This window comes from Sebastes fasciatus, chromosome 5 (genome assembly GCF_043250625.1).
Source record: "Sebastes fasciatus isolate fSebFas1 chromosome 5, fSebFas1.pri, whole genome shotgun sequence".
NCBI lineage: Eukaryota > Metazoa > Chordata > Actinopteri > Perciformes > Sebastidae > Sebastes > Sebastes fasciatus.
Genome location: NC_133799.1, coordinates 9,461,528 through 9,482,850, shown reverse-complemented (window position 1 = coordinate 9,482,850; position 21,323 = coordinate 9,461,528). Strand labels below are relative to the sequence as shown.

Genomic DNA, 21,323 nt, shown 5'->3' with positions numbered 1-21,323 from the left:
AATTTTGGTTCGTTTTCTATTTAGTCTGGTTCAATTTCACGGTGCACAAATTAAAGCGGACCAAATCAAAAAATTATTTGCTATGGGGTGTGTACGAAGGAGTGATTTATGTTTTTCGTCTCCAGAGCACAGTACCTTATACAACCCCACTTCAAAACGTCCAAACTATCCATTTAAGTTAATTACAAACAAAATGATTTAAACAAAAGTGTAAAAAACAACATAATTAACTAATTTTATGCTTCCAAAAATTAGCATTAACAGTGTGTAGGAGTCCACCTTTGGTTTAATTCCCCTATAAACCTGTCTCACAGGTGTGCATTAGATTATACACCATGATTTGAAAAATAAAGACTAATAACAATGAGCCTTCAGTCCATGAAGGAAAGTGTGTGAGGCGTGTTTGTGCGTGTGAGTGCTTAAAGCGCCGCTCTGTGTCCCCTGGGCTGTGTTAACGCTCCCGCCGTGTGTTGTTGTTGTGTGTGTGTTAAACACATGCAGTCCCTATCCTTGCCACAGTGGTCATCGGCTTGCTCTGCACCGGCGGGTACCTGATCTGGCGCAACTGGCGGCGCAAGAACACCAAGAGCATGAACTTCGACAACCCCGTTTACCGCAAGACCACGGAGGACGACGACGACGAGATCCACATCGGGCGCCACAGCGAGTCCATCGGTCACGTGTATCCAGCAGTGAGTGGCAGCCACAGTCAGCCGTTCATAGCGCTTCCTCTAGGGGGCGGCGTCACAGACAGCAACTCTCACTGGTACTCAGGGGCGCCGATGCTCGCCAGCGGCAAATGAGAGGAGCCTCGGAGGAAAGGAAGGAGTTTGGAATATTTTGGGATACGGGAGGATGGGCAGGGGTTTGGTAACGCCCGTTTGTTGTACACGTAGGCCTGGTGGAAAGAAAGAACAGGCTTGCACACGCCCACAATCTCACACAACCATTTTTGCAGTAATCACTGAAAACACTAATCATACACACACACATAAGCCCTTCACGAGTACATCACATTTATTTCACCTCCATGGCCATAATCATACAGTACATATGTTCGTTGCCAACCTGCCATCCCATTTACTTGTACGTCGTGTTAGTTTTGGTGATTCAAGTGTTTGTTCCGTTACTGGGCGACATGTGTTTCTTATGAGGACCCCGTTTCCTGACAAAACTCCTTACACAGACACATATCATGTTCGTTTACAGAAGCAGCTGATGCAACAGAATTTTGTGGATGTTTCTTTATGTTTGCTGCTAAAAATGATAACAAAGGGTCATCCGGACAGTAGAGGGGCACTGAGACTTAAATAATTGCTGCTGTCTCTATGCAGTGCAGCTATATGAAAGAGAGATGCATGATGGGAGGGCCTTTGCAGTGGCGTTGAGATTTTAGTGTTTCGATGTCTTTGAGGGGAAAGAAAAGCTTTAGGGGCCGTGTCCACCAAAGCGTTTTTTCCTGAGGCCAGCATATTTTTTAAATGCTTTGCAAAGGGAATACACTATGGTAAGAACGCCAGCAGCATGGTGAGGCGCTAAACGTCTTTTCTGCGCCGAGCGCTGCACGTTTAAAAAAAATTTCAGGTCGCTGAGAGTTAAAAAATGTTCAACTTTGGGCAAAACGCTACACTGTCACTTTTTACCCAGCCGTCCAATCACAGTGGAAGAGGGGTGGGACAAACAGCATTTGTTATCAAATGTGTTTATTATTATCCGTTTGTTGTGGTCTTATTGTGTATGTTATGCTATTATTTTTATGACTTTATGTTGTCCTCATGTCTGGAGCACTGGACCACACAAACTTCCCCCGTGTGGGATAATAAATGTCATCTGAATCTGAACCAAACGATCGTACTCGCCCACAAAATCTCATGGACCCACATAGACTGGCAGGTCCATCCTCTCTCCCTATGTGCTTCAGCCTTCCCTTCATCCAGAGCGAGAGCCAGAGCAAGCACCTTGTGCCGACATGTTTACTTACGCAAATATTCCGTATCATAGCAACCAGATGCAACCAAAGCGTCTCAGCTGAAAAAAAGTGCTGCGCCTCCAAAGCGCTCTCAAGCACTCCCAGCTGAGCATTTTTCACAAGAGCGCCTGGTGACTGGCGTTAGCTTGGGAAAAATGCTTTGGTGGACACGGCCCCTTATAGGCACTGCAAATAAATTGCTAATTTTTAGAGTGGATTGTAACATCATGTCATTGCCCTCACAGTAAGTGGATTTTATTTTTGTCGTTACAGTGTAAATAAGACATGGAGGATAACAAGGGGAGCACAAATCAGAACCAAGGACAGTCCAAAAGAATTAATCTCATATTCTTTCTTGAGTACAGTTGCAGAAAATCTCCACATTTCATGAGTTGCGGACTACCCTGTTGAATTCCCATCGATGCATTTCTGATAATCACTCATCAGGCGTGGAGCTGCGTTTTCTAGAATCTCCAGGAAACAATACCAACTGTGATTTGCACAAAACTGCACTTAAACGTATAGGATGCTTATGACATGTATTGAATTTATTTGTTATTCTATGTATCGGAAAGCCAGCAGGGAAGGGCAGCCAAAACGGATTATACATAGGGGGGGTGGGAGTCTAGCGCTTTGATCGGTTGGCATGGTAACACAGATTGCTTTGTGTTGCTCCAGAGAGAACGGAGGCAAAGAATTCTGGGTATCATTGGCATGATGTCAGGCTGGAGACACACACTCACACACACTCACAGGAAACAGGTGCACAACTGAATCATATTAAGATTCAAGGTCGAATTAGCAACCAGCCTCAGTGAAGGGCTGCAGAGAGGGAACTATACTCTCTCGTCTCCCAGTTTGATTATTTACATCTGCACTAATCTCCTTTATTGTCTTTTACTTGTTTTCTTCCTCTCCTGTCCTCTCCTTCGCTCTCCTTTTGTGGCAGTGTGGCAACTCAGACAGCCAGAGGAATCAGGTTGGCATTATGTGGGCCAGACATTTGCAGCCGTAGGGAAGCATCCTGCATTCCAGAGAAGGAGGGAATGAACAAGGGAGGGAGGGGTTGGAAAGAGGAGAAGAGGAAGGTCAGGGAGAGGAGAGGAGGGAGAGGAGAGGACTGCAAGAAGGAAGCAGGAAAGTGGATTCTATATGAACCTGTCTTTTCTTTTCTGGGTGCCGTCTAAACGTGAATTTCGATTTCTTTCTTTATTCTCTGTCCAGGGTCTGAAATTAACTTTTTTCGTTTTTGTTTTTTTTGTCTGCCAATGAGAAATTGTATCTGCCAGTACTGTACAGTACTGTACTTTACTAGTGTCATCTATAGTGGTTATTTGCATAAAAACACACAATTCAAATGATTATGATTATTTGAATATTTGCTTTTTAATATATATATCTTAGCATCAGTAGTTTTAATGATGCATTATAACCTTCTAACAGCTCGTGTTAGGAAGTTCAACAGGTCCCTCACTAATATCTATTTTACATTGCTGTGAAACCATCTCCTTCAAACAACTGGATTTATTCAAGGTTTTCGCCAAAAGCTGCATTTTACGAGATTATTTGAACACATCATGATAACATTGTAATTTACCTACACATAAATACAAATTTTTATTGAACAGAGCATTAAAGCACCATAATGGCACCTCCGGTAACGTTACCAGCTCCGTTATTTAGCCAAGCAGGACTGCTGCACAGCGGTTTCTAACCGCTAACATTACTAACTCTCCTCCTGTTGATTTCAACACAGATTTGTTGTTCACAGTGCAGCATTTTCAGGGTAAAATAGGGTGCACCTCTAAGGTTTAGTAGCACCACGCTTTTGAGCGCTTTTGTTTTTCTCACCGCCGTGGCTCTGGTCCCAAACAAACTGAAACATGATACAGCGTGCTTATGCATCATTGTGCATGCGTAACTGTCAGAAAGCATCAATACAGAGGAATCGGTAGTCACGGAGGCATGAGATGCCAAGGAATCAGGCAACTAAACCAGTTCTCTATTCCCATCACTAGAGTTTTTTCCTGCCTGGCAAAGTGGCGGATGGCCTGATGATTTTACCTGCCACTGCCAACAACTTACCCATATTTGGCGGGTGGCGGGTGCTGATTTCAGACCCTGTCTCTGTCCATGTTACTCTGTTTTCTTTTTGTGTCTCTCTCTCTCTCTCTCTCTCTCTCTCTCTCTCTCTCTCTCTCTCTCTCCTTCACCAGCCTACCATGGTAACAGTCTTTTTATCTGCTGTTTGCAGCGCGTGGCACTCAGTCTGGAGGATGATGGCTATCCCTGATGGGGGAGAATGCAGCCTGCTCTCCCTCCCCAATCCCATCCTGGCCCCTCCTCTCACCACTACAAAGAGGCCAGTACAGCGCAGAGGAGAAAGAGAAGGATTCCTCATTTTGCCTCCCCTTTATGAGGAGCCGGGATGACATGTACATCTTGTATATCCCCTCTTCCTCTCCTACTTTCTCCACTGGAGTAACCTTACTACCACTACTAGCCACTACTACTTCCCTTTAGTGCTAGTTCATTAGTCTCCACTCCTCTCTTCTCTCTGCCTCTTGTTAGCTGTAGTGGTGTGTAAAATGCTGCTTGATGATTTTGTTCAAACTAACCTCATTTTGCCGTCTCAGTGCACATTGTAAATAGAAGGCTGTCTGGCTGCCGTACAGGGGGAAAAAGCCGGCATGCGTTATTTTTAATTTCCTCATACCATGACGTTTTATTTATTTGTATGTTTGCTGTTGTAAATATGTAATCAGCTCAGTGCTCCAGCACTACAGGCGGATTTGTTCAAGTTTGCAAGGATATACAGTAGCAGGCAAGGACGTTATTTTTCTTCATAGTTCCCTTTACATCTTGAGTTGACATGACAGATTCTTTTAAAAACAGTCATCCTTTTTCACACCCAGTCGCTCAGAGTCGCCCCTTGGCATACTGTATTGTTATGTAGGCAGGAAAAGCTAAATATAGCCAAGGGGAAAGGAGACAGAAAACGATGGGCTTGTCTGCGTGTTTAGAGGTGATTTCGGGGTGAAAGAGTTGGGGAGGGTTTTTTTTGTTTTTTGTTTTTTAGGGGAATAGGAGGGTTTGTGCCACCAGAGGGTAGTGCCTCAAGGCAAAAAGCAGCAGGGCAGAAAAGGCAAAGGATTATGGGTAATCCTCTCTCCTGGTATCAGAGGTATGCGTACAGTCGATAATGAACTTGGGATTGTTTGCTCATTTGGGTGTTAGGACTCACACTGTTCCTGACTCATTGTTTGTGTTTGTGTCTACTGCCATCAATATTTCAGAGGTAAAACTTCAGACGGTCACAAAACACCTTCCTGGGACTGTTTTGAGATATGAAAATGATGCTTTGAGTTCTATGACTTTCAACCCTAACATGGAGCATGAATACACAAAAATAGTTATTATCTTTTCAGCATTTTAGAAATTCAAAAGACGGGACAATTTATGTGGTTTCTGGAACTGTATAATGTGTAGTTGCACATATTGGAATCCTGTAGGAGTTACGTATGAGAAAGCAAGAAGCTGACTGATTAATTGACAATAGGCAGCTGCAAAGTGTGAGTTTTTGCAGTATTTTTGGCTCCAGTAGTCTTTAACACTACATTAATCTTGTGGGTATCACTCCCACAACATCATTTTTCGTTTGAATTGGCATAATGTGGCATAACGTGGTTTCATAAACATCAATCCCGGTGTTTCAGTGGCTTCACAGCACTGCTCCTGGTGTTTCTTAGCGTAGCATTTCTTAGTCTTATAACAACGCAGCTGTGTGTTTTCTGGATGAGATGCTGTAGAAAAAGAGCCCACGTTTGGAAGGAATCACTTTCCGCTGTCGCTGACTGCTCGGCGTGGTTGTTAGCGGCCCTGTTTTGTACGAGCAGATGAGTAATACGCCGAGGCTGACTGAGCCGAGCACTGATTTGATTTGAAAGCTGGATAGAGAGGCAGCGTGTAAACCAGCGTAAAGAGCTGATCTTCCATTGGCTTGCCACAGACATGCTTCCAGCCCATTGAATCAGATGGAATTCATGCCCCATGACTATCGCAATAATTGCTCATAATGCGTTGTAATAGTGAATTACTGTTGGCCGTTATGACAAGTTAATATGATCGCTGTTACAAGTAGTCATGGTTAATGAGCAGCTTTCCCATTATGGACGTCATTTAGTGTCAATAAAGGGCATCTTGGAGGTGTTAAGCACACTTATAATGCATTGTAACACCGGTCTTCCATTCTCAGAATAACTCATTTGAACAACGTTGCATTTCAGCTGAGCTGAGCTAAGAAATGCTTTTGTTTGTCACATCCTCAGTCTTTTTTAATAATAAGCAAAAACAAGTTTAGCATGCAAACATTAAAGTCTTCCAACGTCGGCTCAGGATAGACTCAGCATATGTATTCAGACAGTACGTGCATACAAACAAACAGTTGATTAATGGTAGTTATTATTCATAGTCTTCACTGTGTCCTGGAAGTGTTTGCTCAGTGTGGATACTTGGGTAACCACAGGGGAGGAGGAAAGAAACAGAAGAAGACAGACATAGGCAGGAAATTCAGACTAAACCGTACATGCGAACAGGTTTGTGCGTGGGAGATGAATAGCAGGCCATTTATTTTACCGGATTTCTGCTGATGTTGTGTCGCAGCACTCTGACACTCATTCCCGCTCGCTGCCCTCAGAAGGATCTGTACGTACTGTACGTGACAAGTGGCGTGCTAGACAGGTAAATTATAGTCCACCTCAGCACTGCACTCCCCTACGTCTATCTAATGAAGGAGGATTGAGCACAAGGGGGTGGACATCTCCCTTCATCTTAACCTTGCACAGATGAAGCAAGATAAAATGCATTACACGGTGGGGAAGACTTTCACTCAGCTCAGCATGATCCCGGACTGGTTTGGCCGCTACATGCAGTGTTTGTTTTTTTGGCAGAATGTAGGATTGACATGTTTAAATTGACTCAGCTGCATTTGGTTTAAAGTAGTCATTTTGTAATATTTTCAGTGGGTATGATGGCAACAATTGCATATTTTTTTCATAAAAAAACGATGTCCAAGTCCTAAAATAAAGATAAAGATGATGTAAAATGCCAAGAAAGATGAAACGGGTCAGATATCTTTGTGAATTTAAGTTTAAATAAATCACAAACCCGCTCCTGCATTGACCCCTGGGCTCAGCCAGCTCTGCACTCCCCGTAGTTTCCTTCATGTCCACGTTTGCTGCAGGTCTAATGGAGTTCCATACGGAGGCTTTGCAGTTAGGAGAATAAATTGCTTATTTATTGAGGTGACTGAGCGTGGCATTGTAGAGAAGTTATTATTGCAACAGTGTGAAGACAGATTGGCCGGTCCCCTTCGTGGCCACCTTGAGAGCGCGCGTCTCCACTGAAGGACGCTGAAAGAGTCCAGAAAGGGATTTTTGTCATTGATCATGTAGTAGGTAGTGATGGTAGTGGTAGTAGCGGACATGCTTTGACAGTATGCTGTCTGGACATTCTTGATTCAGGAATCATTTAGCAGCTAATCAATGTCCTAATGGCAGCACTATCATAGTTTACTTTCAGTCAACTCCATAAACTGCTGTTAGAAGGATCAAGTTGAGCACTCTGCCTTCAGGCTGAAGAGGTCGAAGAATAATTCATTGTGTGTGTTTATGTTCATACGTTCAGTTATTCAGTTGTTGTAGCACAGGTATGATGTGTAGGTACTAGATTCTCAGTCCACGTCAGTTTTTCAGTGTAGTTGCTGCAGGGTTGCATGTGCAACATAACATCTAGCACAAAGTTGGTCAACACCAGAAAATTACTATCTAAATACAGAATATTTCCATTGTAGACTGTGTCAGTCTTAACGACCAGGTGCACCCATGTTGAATTTAAGAGGTTCCTAATCTAAAGATCTGGAGCCGGTTGCACCAGCAGTTCGTAAATTCAGACGTTACCAAGTTGTAAGTGGAGATTCACACATCACTAAATGAAAATGAGGTGTAACCACACACTTGTTCTTACGTAGAGATTATTTGTAATTAAATGTTTACACCAGGTATGAGCTAACTGAACCAACAAAAAATGAAAACTTTAGCTCGCTTAAATATCATCAAATTAGCCTGACACTACATAAAAATGCTGATCAAAGGTGCTAAATACGGGATTGGGAGCATTCCTATTGCCTCTCAACAGCTCTCAAAATGGAACAGCGGCTTGCAGCTAACAGCGCTAACAGTGCAAACAACAGGGAAAGTGCTGACAGAGTTAGCAGTGTTTAGCTGAGGGTAACCAGGGGGTGGATGCTACGCTTCTGCGACGAACACCATCATGCAGCGTGGCGGCCAGCTACTAAAGGCATGCACGGCCAGCCTGGCTATGTCAACGAAGCTCAGAGAAGCTCAGAGAAGCTCAGATTACAACACACACAGAAGGAGAGTGACTTCATTCTCTGCTCAGGTAGACATTACTCCTCTATATGTTTACATAGCAAATGGTTGTTTGCTGCTATATTAATGCTCTGGATATCAAGTTTAGCACCTTTACTAATGATGTAAACTGGGAAGTTTTTAAATTACATTTCACAAAAAATAACACATTATACCTCAAATAACAATCGTTATGCTAATGACATGAGACTAAATGACCAAATAACGTCAAGTTAGTGTATTCAGATATTTTACACTCATTTGATCAATACCACTAAGTCTGAAACACATATTTCTCAACGCATGCTTATTTAAATAAAACAAACTGATTTACTCATTGCTTCAATCTTTACTCGCTGAGACATTCCTCAAGTTTTAATGGTGAAACCCAGTTCAGTAAATCGCTCGTAAAAGCTACAGTAGCTGGTTGTTACTAAGGATTTGGAAAGACTTAACACACAAACTTAGTGGTGGATTTACAAACAGCTGGTGCAACATAATCCTGGCTCTAGATCTAAATGTAGACTTTACCTAGGAAACAAATACCTGCTCAATAAAATTGTTGTTTTTGCCGATTCATCTATAGATTTAACTCACACATTCATAAAGCATATAAAGGATATTTCTACTGTTACAAACCCTAATGCATAATAGGCAGGTTACTATCACCATCCATCCATGACCAGGTTGCGTCTGGTTTATTTTATGAGAACGATGTTACGTTATTAGCTCATCATAACAAATTCTAACAGCCGTGATAACCCATAATCCATTATAATTGTATGCCGTAATTATAGTGTTGCTGATTTGTGCTCCCTGTTTTTAACTGCTTGTCCCTCTCTTCCTCTCTGCGATCCTCTAATTAGTTGCTTCCAGTCTTTTTCTGAGCAAAGAATCTGACCCAAGCTGCTTTTAACCCGGATGCACTGACTGCTTTAACATCACTCACATCTTTCCACCACTTCACTTCCTCATGCACCGCATCAAAAGTAATGCCAGCTGTGAGGCGTCCGTGGTTGTTATACTACTGAGTTTTAGTTTCGAGAGCAAAGTCAGCATTGCTGTCTCATTCTCTTGCCTTTCCATCTTCATCTGAGCCATCGACATCTTTCCTTTGGCAAGGGCTATCAGTCTTTGGGTAGACAGGCACACACTGGAAGAAAACACTGGAGGAAATAACCTGGAAACTCCAAAATAGCAAGGAAACCCCCAGAGTTGGAAAAAAAAAAAACTTCCGATCATGAACCAGCAAAGAAGCCCCCCTTCACCCCCAGCTACAGTTGTGGACTGTGGAAGGAGCCCTCATTGACTCTACTTGGCTGGATATTAGCTCTTGTTGACCCAGTGACTTTCCTTCACCAACTGCTTCCTCTTATTATCACGTGTTTTTGGACTATTAGTCTGTGAGTTGTAGTTGTTGCTCTTTCTCTCCTTGCCAAACCATTCATAGTTTCATATTTGACTTCTTGATGTTTGATTACTTGAAGGGCAATGTTCAGTCACCTACATTTTTCTACCAGTTAGTGTAAAACGAAGGTTGGGGGAAGAAGACAGCGATGGGGAATTATATCTTTTTATGGGGTGGGATGATGATATACACGGGCAAATATAAGAAACGATTGGCTCCGATGTCTGCAAAAACTCTCGTGAAACTCGCTGCCTGACGACCTATCCTAACCTTAACTAATCAAGGTCAATGCCTAAACTTAAGCATTGACCTCCAATGCTTAAGTTTAGGAATTGACCTTGAATAAACTTAACTATTGGAGGTCAATGCCTAAACTTAACTATTGGAAGTCAATAGTTACGTTTACTGACCTCCAAAAGTTAAGTTTAGGCATTTACCTTGAATAAACATTACAATTGGAGGTCAATGCCTAAACTTAACTATTGACCTCCAATAGTTAAGTTTGTTCAAGTTCAATGCCTAAACTTATCTATTGACCTCTAATAGTCAGGTTTAGGCACTGACCTCCAATAGTTACATTTAGGCATTGACCTTGAATAAACATAACTATTGGAGGTCAATGCCTAACCTTTACCATCTTTCGAGAGTTTTCCCAATTTGCTGGTTCCCTTCTAGACACGACCAGGGAGCGGGTCTTCTTCACGGAGTCCACAATGTTGTGAAATCTGTATATCTTTTTATGGGGTGGGATGATGATATACTGTACACGGACAACGTTTTGATAAATAACGGTAATGTCACAGATTTGGACATTTTACTTCCACAGTGATTGAGGTGGGAGAGAATCACTGCAAATATAAGAAACTATTGGCTCCAATGTCTACCTGCATTTTCTCAAAATGTTGCTGATGTGTCATTGCAAGGAAATCTCAAAAACCACCGGGGGCTCTGTCCATTCCACAGCCATACGACAGGCATTTTTTTACGCTGTTTGTTGCACAAAACTTTTCAAGAAGCCTTCTGCACTGTGTAAAGAGATAACGTTCTTAGGAGGGGGAATAAAAGGGAGGGGGGGTCCAATGGTACAGTCCAATGGTTTTGAATCATGACTTGTAAATACGTTTTCATACAGCAAAAACTTTTTGATAATGTTTTAAATGTATCTGTAAAAAATGATGTACATAAACCTCTGGGGTAAAAAGGAGTGTAGACTATATATGAATTTATTTGTACACAAGAGCACTGGATTTATTTACTACTTGATTGTAACTAAAAATTAATAATCTGCCAAAGTGTTTTTATTTTACGTTTTCTCCAGTCTGTTCCGTTTTTTTTTTTTGCTTTTTAACAGCATTGCAGATTTTTAGTGTTCATACTGTATTTAATTCTGTTGAATAGATTTTGTTGTGTGTTTCTAAAAAAGAAGAGGGGTTATCATTTTAATTTATTGGTGCCTTGTTTTGTGCTCCTGTATACTTTTACTCTTTCTGTTTCTCTGTGTTATGTGTCTGTGGGAAGGCGGGGGGGTTTAACTGGCGGGTTGGTGAGGGTCGGGGGCGGGGGGTGTTAAAAACTTAGCAACTTCTGTACTTACATGGAATATCTGTACTGTATGCCAAAATGGTCTCACTCACGTTTCTATGAAATCAAGCTGTTGATAAATATCTCTATATATTGATATATTAAATTTATAAAAACTGTCCAACCTATTTGTCTCTCTGTGTTACATCTGGACGCTGCCTTGTGTTTTTTTACAAACATGGAGCTTAAAGTAGCATTTACAGGACACATTTAAAGGAACAGTGTGTAAGATTTCGGGGGATCTATTGGAAGAAATGTAATATAATATTCATAACTATGCTTTCATTAGTGTATAATCATCTTAAAATAAGAATCGTCGTGTTTTCGTTAGCTTAGAATGAGCCTATACATCTACATATGGAGCGAGTCCTCTTCACGGAGTCCGCCATGTTTCTACAGTTGCCCAGAACAGACAAAACAAACACTGGCTTAAGATAGGGGCATTCATGTTTTTGCGTCGGCCACCATAGCTCTCCTACACGCTTTGCACATGGGTGGACTTTCAGTTGGTTGCAACCTCACCACTAGATGCCACCAGATCCTACACACTGCACCTTTAAGAACAGCCTAATCTCCTAAACATTATATTACTATACAACAAAACTGCATTTTTCTAACGGATTACGTTTATTTTTGACGCATCACAAATACGTTTCTAATAAGTCCAGGAGGAGGTCGGGGTGGACGGCATGAGCCAAACAAACACAGGACTTTAACCTATAGGAGACTGCTGTTCGTATCCCGTGTGAAACCAAAAGTCAACGTTGACTAAGTTTATTTTATGTTCGTAACTTAAATAACGTAACACATTTTAAGCCAGAACCATGATGTTTTACTAAACCAAATCAAGTAGTTTTGCTGCCTAAACATAATCAAGTAGTTTTGTTGCATTTTTATTTAGTTTTGTTTCAGTTTACAGTGATAACCACGTGTTTAAAACTGCGACCGTAATCTGGGAGAAAATACATTTTCCCTCGAAACATAGTTGAGAATGCAGTTCATAGGTTGTCTCGTGATTCATACATGATTCACTCACTGACACACTGTCATGTAATTCATATAATAAATATACTATAGCTTTAGCTTTGAAGCTGAAATAAGTAAGAAGTGATTTTGACATCTGTGTGTCCCAAACAGATCTTTCTGTGTGTTTGTTTGATGATGGATAACAATGTCCCCAGCACCCTGAGTCTTTATTTCCTCTTTGTTCTCATATTGATATCCAGAGAAAGAGACCAGACAATTTACAGTTAAGGGCAGGATAAACAGAAGTGTGAGGGTAAAATGGGCTGACAGTGTAACCAAAGAGGAAAGAAAGTACCAGGAGACGGGGGATGTGTGTGTGTCCTCCCTGGAGAGTTGGGAGGACTGACGGTTCCCTGGGGGTTTGATGGATGAGCTGGCGGTGGAGAGTTGGCTGAGGATATGGGTGCTCTGTGGCCTGCCCATTGTTGCAGGGGTGCTGTTGCTCTTCGTTGAAGATTCAGCCCGACCGGCATCTCCCCGGGCGTTACAGAAGCCAAGGGTTTCATTGAAGATTTATGATAACTGAGGGAGTCGTGGTGGATCAAAGGGTTATGGTGTTATGGGCTTTACTCTGGTCTGAGCAGACTGCAGCACGTTTCAGGCTATTCCTTTGAATCTCATCTTCCATCTTTGGTCAAGTTTATACAAGTTAATATAAAGCTGTGGCTTGAGCATTTTTCAGAGGGTTGAAGTAGAAATGTTGTGATGACATAGAGTCAAGGACAGGTGTTTGAAGTCAGAGTTCTCAGTGCAATCAACCTGAACATAGAAACAGAGTCCACAGAGAGGCCTCCAACAAGCAGCCAGCGCTACAGGCTGTTAATGGCCTCTGTCAGTGAGATGACTGTTATCCTGAAGAAGGCAGTGTGCAAAAACATAGATTTTTAGAATTTGAACTAAAACAAAGATTACAATTGTGACATGATTTGCTAGTTTTCCCATCATTAACATCAGACAGCACATTAATAGGTGTGAGTTTTCCTTCAGTCATCTATGGAGGACAGAACCTTCCAAAATAAAATGAATAAATAAATATGCCATTAAATAAACCAAAAATATAAAAAATAAAATATAGGTAATAATGAATTAATCAAATGTGAAATAAATTTCTGTTTTTATCTGCTTCTTTATTTATTTACCTTCGTATTACTTCCCTTATCTACTGTATCTACTCTTCTATTTAATTGTGTCTTTTAGTTTTTTTGTTTTTTTATTAACTTTTACATTTATTTATTTATTTTTGCATTTATTCAAAATGTATTTCAAATTTATTTTTAAATGTATTTATCAATTATTAAATTGTATGTATTTATTTAATTTGTTGTTTCTGCATGATTTTCCCTTTGCATTTCCTCCTATATTTATTTCACCCAACTTATTTATTTCTGTATTCTTTTCAATATACATTTAATTTTAAATGTGTTATGCATTTCTGCCTCTTTATGCAAATGAGGGGTCTGTCATTCAATATGTGTCACAGGGTCAGAGTGCATAGATCAACTTTCGACTCCACATCCCATCCAAAAACGCCTCAAAATTAAAAGGTAAAGAAGTGAAGTGCTGTCTCAGCACTGAACAAGAGGTTCTCTGTTGGTAGAGATCCACCTTCTCCCTCTCCCTCACCCTCCAACTAGTTCCCTCTCCGCTGCTAAATGGAGTTAATGTCCGACTCTATTAGTTAACATCTGGAGTTAGTGGGGCATCCAGGTGGCTGAGTGCAGAAAATCTCCACTCTGCACCTGTCACTTAAAAATGAATAAAATATTTTGTGAGCCCGGCACGACAACTCTACTTATGAAAATTATTTTTGGAATAGCACAGCTGACCTCGGTGTTCTCATCTCCTCCTCCTCATCCTCCCCAGAGAACAGCTCTGTTTTAGGTGTACATTTCAATTTGTTCTTCAGAGTGTAAAAGGTTTAACGACTATTAAGCAATAATGAGGAATAATAATGATCATTTAAATCTCATTTATAGTAATAATGATAGTGATTTATCACCTTAAAGGACAGCATTGTTGACTATTACTTTAAAAATCCCCCCTTTCCCCCCATACACTACACTATGAAATGCAGTTTTACATCACGCACCAGACAACAGATGAAGTTATCGAGTAGCTGCTGAACATAGTCGAGCATTTAGCAGCTAAAGAGCTGCTTCCTTCAGTATTGGTGGTGACTAAAAACAAAAGCTTAAAAGAGAGTGAACATTCGACTCACACATGGGGCCAGAGGCATGACTTCAAATGAATGCTAATGTTGAAAACAAAACCTTTTCCATTAATTTACCAAGCTATTTTTGTTTTGTGAGATTGAGCTGTTTCACCACCATCATTTTTTTAAGCTGTAAGAATCGTGTCTATTTCCTTTATGCATTACATCGTGGGACAATACAGTCTACATCAACTGCACACATTCAGTATGCAAATTACATTTGAACATGCTTAATCCTTTGTAAACGAACAAAAACCTGCATTTAATTATAGTATGGTATAGAGTGGTGCAGGAATCCTAAAACATGGAAATGAGTTAGTATTATAGCACTTCCGGTTGCCTCGTCTGGAAGTTAATGGGTCTTTCAAATTAGTGTTAGTTAGACGCCTTAAACAAGATCTGTGGTTAACACAAGCTTAAGAGATTTTAAGTTTTGTTCTAGGATGTAAAATACTTCAGTAAATACCCCACTCGTGAATTTTGAAGCCTTGAAAACGTGTCTTAAAAAAGGCGGTTGTTAAATGAGACCACTAAACGTCATCACTTCGACTCGTCCTCCTACAGCCTCGTTGTGTATTCTCACGCTCATGCGACCGTGGAGTAGTTTGTTTATAGCCTAACATTAGCTTTTTACTTCTGGTGATGCATTCACACTTCAAAAATCATAAAAGTAAAAATCAATAAATATATATATAGTCTATGTATGCACAAACACCAACAGCACACTTAAAAATCAGGGGTATTCTTTATGCAAATTGCATTTACATATGCTTAATCCTTTGTGAACAAATAAAAACCTGCACTGAATTAGTATGTATGTATTTAGAACAAAACAGTGTGATGCTCTGCTGCCCCTGCTGGTTGGAGTCCTCCACTACACTAATGTTACTGCCATCAAAAACTGTGAGTGCAGCAACACGCTGAAACCCAAACAGGCTGCCAATCTGCTTGGCTCTTTCATCCAAGAAAGATTAATCCTCCGTTTTGTTTTCAGGGCACAGCACTTTCTGTAAAGCACAGGGACACAAAGTAAAGTCTGTGCTTATGTTTGCTGTAGTAATTCCTTTTAATCATTCTCCATTATTGTCTCCTCTCTTCCCTCAGTTTCATTATTTCTTCCAGTCTCTCTCTCTCTCTCTCTCTCTCTCTCTCTCTGCCTTTGAGTTGAGAGCTTTGCAGAGGAGATGCAGGTTTACGGCGCTCCTGTGTGTGAACAATTTCACAGAATTAACAATTGAAGTGTTTCACAACCATTGCAATAAAGCGTGATTGTTAAAAGCAAATTAACTCTCCCTCCACCTTTCTATCCCTCCTGCATTTTCCCTCTCACCTTCTGTCTCTCTCTTGGTCCATTTCATTTTACCTCTATCAGCACTTTTTTTGCTCCTCCCTTTGTAACGCTTTCACACCTTTCTGTTGCAGCGATAAAATGTTTCCACTTTGTGAAAGGAGCCAGATCGGTTAATTCGCCGCATCTGGCCTCATAAAGTTATTGCAATAAAGTCCCTTTCTTTTTAAAAATGCAGTGAACACACGGCCACCCCTCTTCCTCTCCCTCCCTCGTCTGCCTCATGGATGACAGTTCCTATTATCTCCTGGATAATAAGTTGCACAGATTAGCCATGGGGGCAGACGGAGGAGCAGGGATATGTCACAGTGTATGTGTGTTTGTTTGTCTCTATCCTCTGTTTAGCTGTGTGTGTGTGTGTGTGTGTGTGTGTGTGTGTGTGGCTATTAATATTTGTGTGTCTGTTTGTTTGAGCGTACTTCTCTTTGTCTGTATTCATGGTATTTCTGTCCAGCTGTGTGTGTGCGTGTGTGTGTCAGTCTGTCTGCATAGTTGCATGCCAGCGTGTGTGTCTGTGTCTTAATATGTGTGTGTGTGTGTATGTGTGTGTGCCTGCACTGGGACACACTAGAGGAGGAGTTGATGGGCTAAGTGCCATTACCAGATAATTACAGCTAAAAGTCTCCATGCTAACGAGGATGGCTCATCATCATGGTGCTGGCAGACAGGGAGGCCACAAAAAACATCTGCAATTCAGATTAGGAGCACTTGTGTGTGTATGTGTGTGTGTGCATTCCTGCTTCCTCTATATGTGTGTGTGTGTGTGTTTAGTACTTGTATGATGAGGGGATTACTGTTATTCACATTTTTAGTAAGAAGCCAGCCTCTCAGTGTGCATGTGTGCGGGTGTACATCACACCAATATGAACACGGTATATCAGTGTAATTGGCTGGCACAGGAGCCCGGTGTGAGTTGAGTTTGAGGGCATCCATACACCACATAAAGTGGATGCCTGTAATGGGCTCACTCTTCACTCCCTGTGATGGGCTTGTACGCTTCCTAAATGGTGTCCGTGGCACAGAGAGAGGCAGCCAGCAACAGCAGCATAAACACGCCTACGGTGCAATTACACCAAAACAAATATTTTACCCCGTTTTGTGCTGCAGATGTTGTTTTTGCATATATGTGAGAAATGAATTTAATTAAATGTTCTACCTGCTGGGACAGGTGAGGGTGTTCAGACCCAGAAGTGCCACAAATCTGATTTGCAAGCAGCCTGTTAAGCCTTCATCTTTACAATCCCCTGGCTTCAGTCGATGAGGAGAGAACAACATCATTTTTACTCATTATCCTCTCTTCTGCCATTCTCAGTGTATGGGAATACTAAGAGCGTGCGGAGGGAAATACAAAATTGCCTCACTATGCGTGTGTTTTGTATTGTGTGTGTGTGTGTGTGTGTGTGTGTGTGTGTGTAATTACTGCAGCCGGAACAACTCCAAAACAGCACGAACACATCATCCACTTCAGTTAAGAGCAAATCACTCCCCTCCTCTCAGTTTGTGATTAACGGCCATCTGTTTCCTGTAAAAAATTAATTTCCAGTCTGCTTTAATCAATCAAATCATTCCAATAAAGTTACATTGTAAACTGTTATATGTGTGGGTGGTGTGTTTATGAAAAATAGTAACAGGAATAAAGTGCATGTAACCCATAAAAACCCATAGACATGCTTTTATTTTTAAATGAACCTGTTGTACAATAGCTGGTCCACGTCAGCTGTATTGGCTCACTGTGTGTTTTATACCAAGTGTCTTACAGCTGAATCTGGTTCACACTTTGGTATGAATGATAAAGGAATTAAGCTTTAAGATTTCATCAACTGCACACTTAAAAATCAGAGGAATTCAGTATGCAAATTACATTTGAACTGTATTGAATTATAGTATATAGCGGTGCAGGAGTCCTAAAACCTAGCACTTCCGGTTCCCTCGTCTGGAAGTCAACGGGTTGTTGGAATGAGTTTTTAGTCAGATACCCGAAATAAGGTCTGTGGTCAAGATTAAGAGATTTTAAGTTTTGTTCTACAATATAAAATATGTCAGTGAACACCTGGCAAACACCTGGCATCTACTTTAAAGCTGCAGTGGGTAGAAATGGAGCAAATATGATTAAAAAAAGTTATTTTTATAAAACGGTCACTATATCCTGACAGTAAAGATCAAGTTGAGGAAATACCAAGCACCGCCCACCAGCACAGCCAATAGGAACGCTCTCTCTCTCTGAAATGACTTGTGATTGGTCAAAGTCTTCCGTCACAGACTTAATTTTTTAAAGCCTAAAAACCATGAGGAGGTGCAGAAGTCTAGTTTTCTCTCAGAACACTTGAATTACAATATGCTGAAAGGTTATTATGGAATTTTTTCCCCAATGATGCCCAAAACTTTCTGCCTACTGAAGCTTTAATTAATCACTGATTTACGGCACTACCCGGGAAGGATGGTAAGTGACCCAAATCAAATACACCTAAGATGTTGTGAACAGGTGCATGCTGGGTCTGGCTAATTGCTAACATGCTAACGTGCTTGGGTCCTCCAGCTTCAGCATTCACTACTTTTTATGACTGCAAAGCGTCTTTCAGCTCAAAACATTTAGATTTTGAGGAGTACAGTGGGACAGAGAGGCGAAGTGGACTGGTTATATTGTGCTTTGAGAATGAGCAGCAGGGAAGTTGGATTTGGAGCAGATTGAAGAGGACTACCAGGTGCTCCAGACTCACAGAAAGCAGTTGATACAGGTGAGTACAACAACACAAACTGTTGTGTGTGACGCTACGCTGCGTGTTTGTGTCTGCAGCCGCTGTGCTGTGAAGTTTATATTGTTTGAACATGGGCTACATGTCTGTGTTGTTTGTCTTGGTGATGAATATTCTGCTTTTGAAATGGCAGGTTAATTCATTTATGTATCCACCCGCCTTGGTGTCCTTAGACATTTTATTTATTGTCGTTTAATTTTGTTTAATTGTCTGAGTTTTGTCTCTTTATCTGGTTAATTCTACTGAGGCCATAATGAGGAAGGCAGTTCATGTTGTAGGCATCTATAGAAAAGCTGATTTGGACTTGATGATGTTGTTGACATTAAATGCAATTTAATTTGTAGCCTAAAGATGTTCTTTAATTTAACTTTACGCTATAAAGTTTGTACATTTTAACTGATCTACACAAGCAGCCTACTGGTACTTTTACTTGAGTAAAATGTTCTTACAGTACTTTTACTTCAGTGCAATTTTCTAGTACTCTTTCCATCCCTGCAATAAAATAATAATAACACTGACAGAGGCCAATTTTCATAATGAGTAGGATTACTTTTACTTGTGATGCATGGTACATTTTGTTGCCAGGACTTAGAATAGAATAGAAAATACTTAATTGTCTAAACCTATCACATCCAGACAGATCACATTAAAACACATTCACATAAAAACACAATACACCAATAGAATCTACATTAAAAAATGAGCATCAGGTACCAGGACTGAATCAAGGTTAAATAAATAGATATAAAATGCTGTGTGCTGAGGTAAAGTAGCAGGCTGGCTTTAGAAAGTGGCTAAAATACTTTATGGCAACAGGGACAAACTATTTTTTATATATGTTTTTCTTTGCACAGGGGACTCTGTACCTTTTCCCTGAGGGCAGTAGCTGAAAGTGTTGATTTAAGGGATGATTGTGGTCATCTAAGATTTTGCCACTTAGGCGTTGGACTGCTTTGCCATGGTGAACGGACAGTGGGGTCTGTTTGCAGCCTGTAATTGTGCTGCTTCTGTACTTTTACTTAAGAAACATTTTGAATACAGGACTTTTACTTGTAATGAAGTATTTCATAGTGTGGTATTGCTACTTTAACTTAAGTAAATGTTATGAATACTTCTTCCGCCACTGATTATGGGGTTCATATTTTTGCATTACATTTTTACCCCAGCAGATCTCAGTTAAGAGAAGTCTGAAGAGATTCTCAATCATCCAAGTTATGAAGAAGAGACCAGTTAGTGTGTTCTTACCACATAGTAATACCACCATCTGCTGGTCACTGTTTATTATTACATCATACTGTATACTGGTGTTGGTGCTGAGGCCCGCACATCAACATCTTGTGTTTCAGAGATTAAACATAATCATCTAGTAGCACTAAATGCACACCTTCATTTTAGTGAGATTACACACATCAGAACATTTTCAATTCATTTATTTTGTTTGGATATATGTTTTCTGTGGGTATATACAGTTTTGCTTTGTTTTCCACATTAAAGCTAAAAAAATGTAATGTAACCTGAACGATTCATCTCAACACAATGATTTGCCTGTAAATGTTGTTCAGGCTGCCATTAAGGTACCTGATAGGAAATGATGTGTATCAAGTTGCATAGTCCGACATGTAGTTTTAGGGCTGTGTATTGACAAGAATCTGGTGATACCATACGTATCATGATACAGGGGTTACGATTCAATATATTGTGATATATTGAGATACTGTAAGCAAGGCGAAATATATTTCTTTTTAAATCTAATTTTAGGAAAATATGCATAAATTATAAATATGCATACAATTTTAGTAAAAATGTTTAACTTTTTTTATGCAATAAGAACAGTGGGGTCTGCATTCATCACAGTCCCTGTAACATTCAACATCAGAGCACTACTTTGAGAGGGCGTATATCTTTGCAAATAACGTAAGTGAAATAAAGTATTGACTGAGTTAATCTTTGCATGTAAACTGTTAATTAGAAATCGATAGTGTTTTTTAGAATCAATTCAGCATCACAAAACATAATATCGCAATACTGTATAAATATTTTTTTTATGATTTTGTATTAAAATAATGGTTTAGCTTCAAGGACTAATGAGTAACTTTTGTCTAAAAATTACAACTTTACACTCACTACTGTACCCACTTGACTTGGATTTAAGCATTTTGTGCATATCCCAACTGATCATAACTGAAAATAAACACAAAAATCATCTTAACTTAGCAGTAGCTGCTGTCTTCTGTTGGAAATGATTAGGGCTGCAACTAGTGGTTATTTATTTTCATTGTCGATTAATCCATTAATTATTTTCTTAATTAATCGATTAGTTGTTTGCTCTATAAAATGTCAGAAAATAGTGAAAAATGTCAGTCAGTGTTTCCCAAAGCCCAAGATGACGTCCTCAAATGTCTTGCTTTGTCCACAACTTAAAGATATTCAGTTTACTGTCATAGAGGAGTAAAGAAACCAGAAAATATTCACATTTAAGAAGCTGGAATCAGAGAATTTTTACTCAAAGCAATTAATCGATTATAAAAATAGTTCAATGGTTGACAACAATTTCATTAATTGTTGCAGCTTTAGAAATGATCAAAAAACAACATGAAA

At 40.3% G+C, this 21,323-nt stretch overlaps 1 protein-coding gene across 9 annotated transcripts in view; it reads left to right on the top strand.

Moving 5' to 3' along the window:
• The window catches only part of lrp8 (low density lipoprotein receptor-related protein 8, apolipoprotein e receptor), a 205,526-nt gene extending 194,016 nt beyond the window's left edge, over nt 1-11,510 (top strand). For 3 of the 9 annotated variants that reach the window (XM_074634964.1, XM_074634969.1, XM_074634965.1), the window contains one exon: nt 502-11,510. In XM_074634964.1, coding sequence (XP_074491065.1) covers nt 502-803 — 302 coding nt within the window. In that variant the 3' untranslated portion in view covers nt 804-11,510. The remainder of the gene's footprint in view (nt 1-501) is intronic. The other 6 variants (XM_074634968.1, XM_074634970.1, XM_074634966.1 and 3 more) reach the window with 4 other exon arrangements.
• Nucleotides 11,511-21,323: the final 9,813 nt, after the last annotated feature.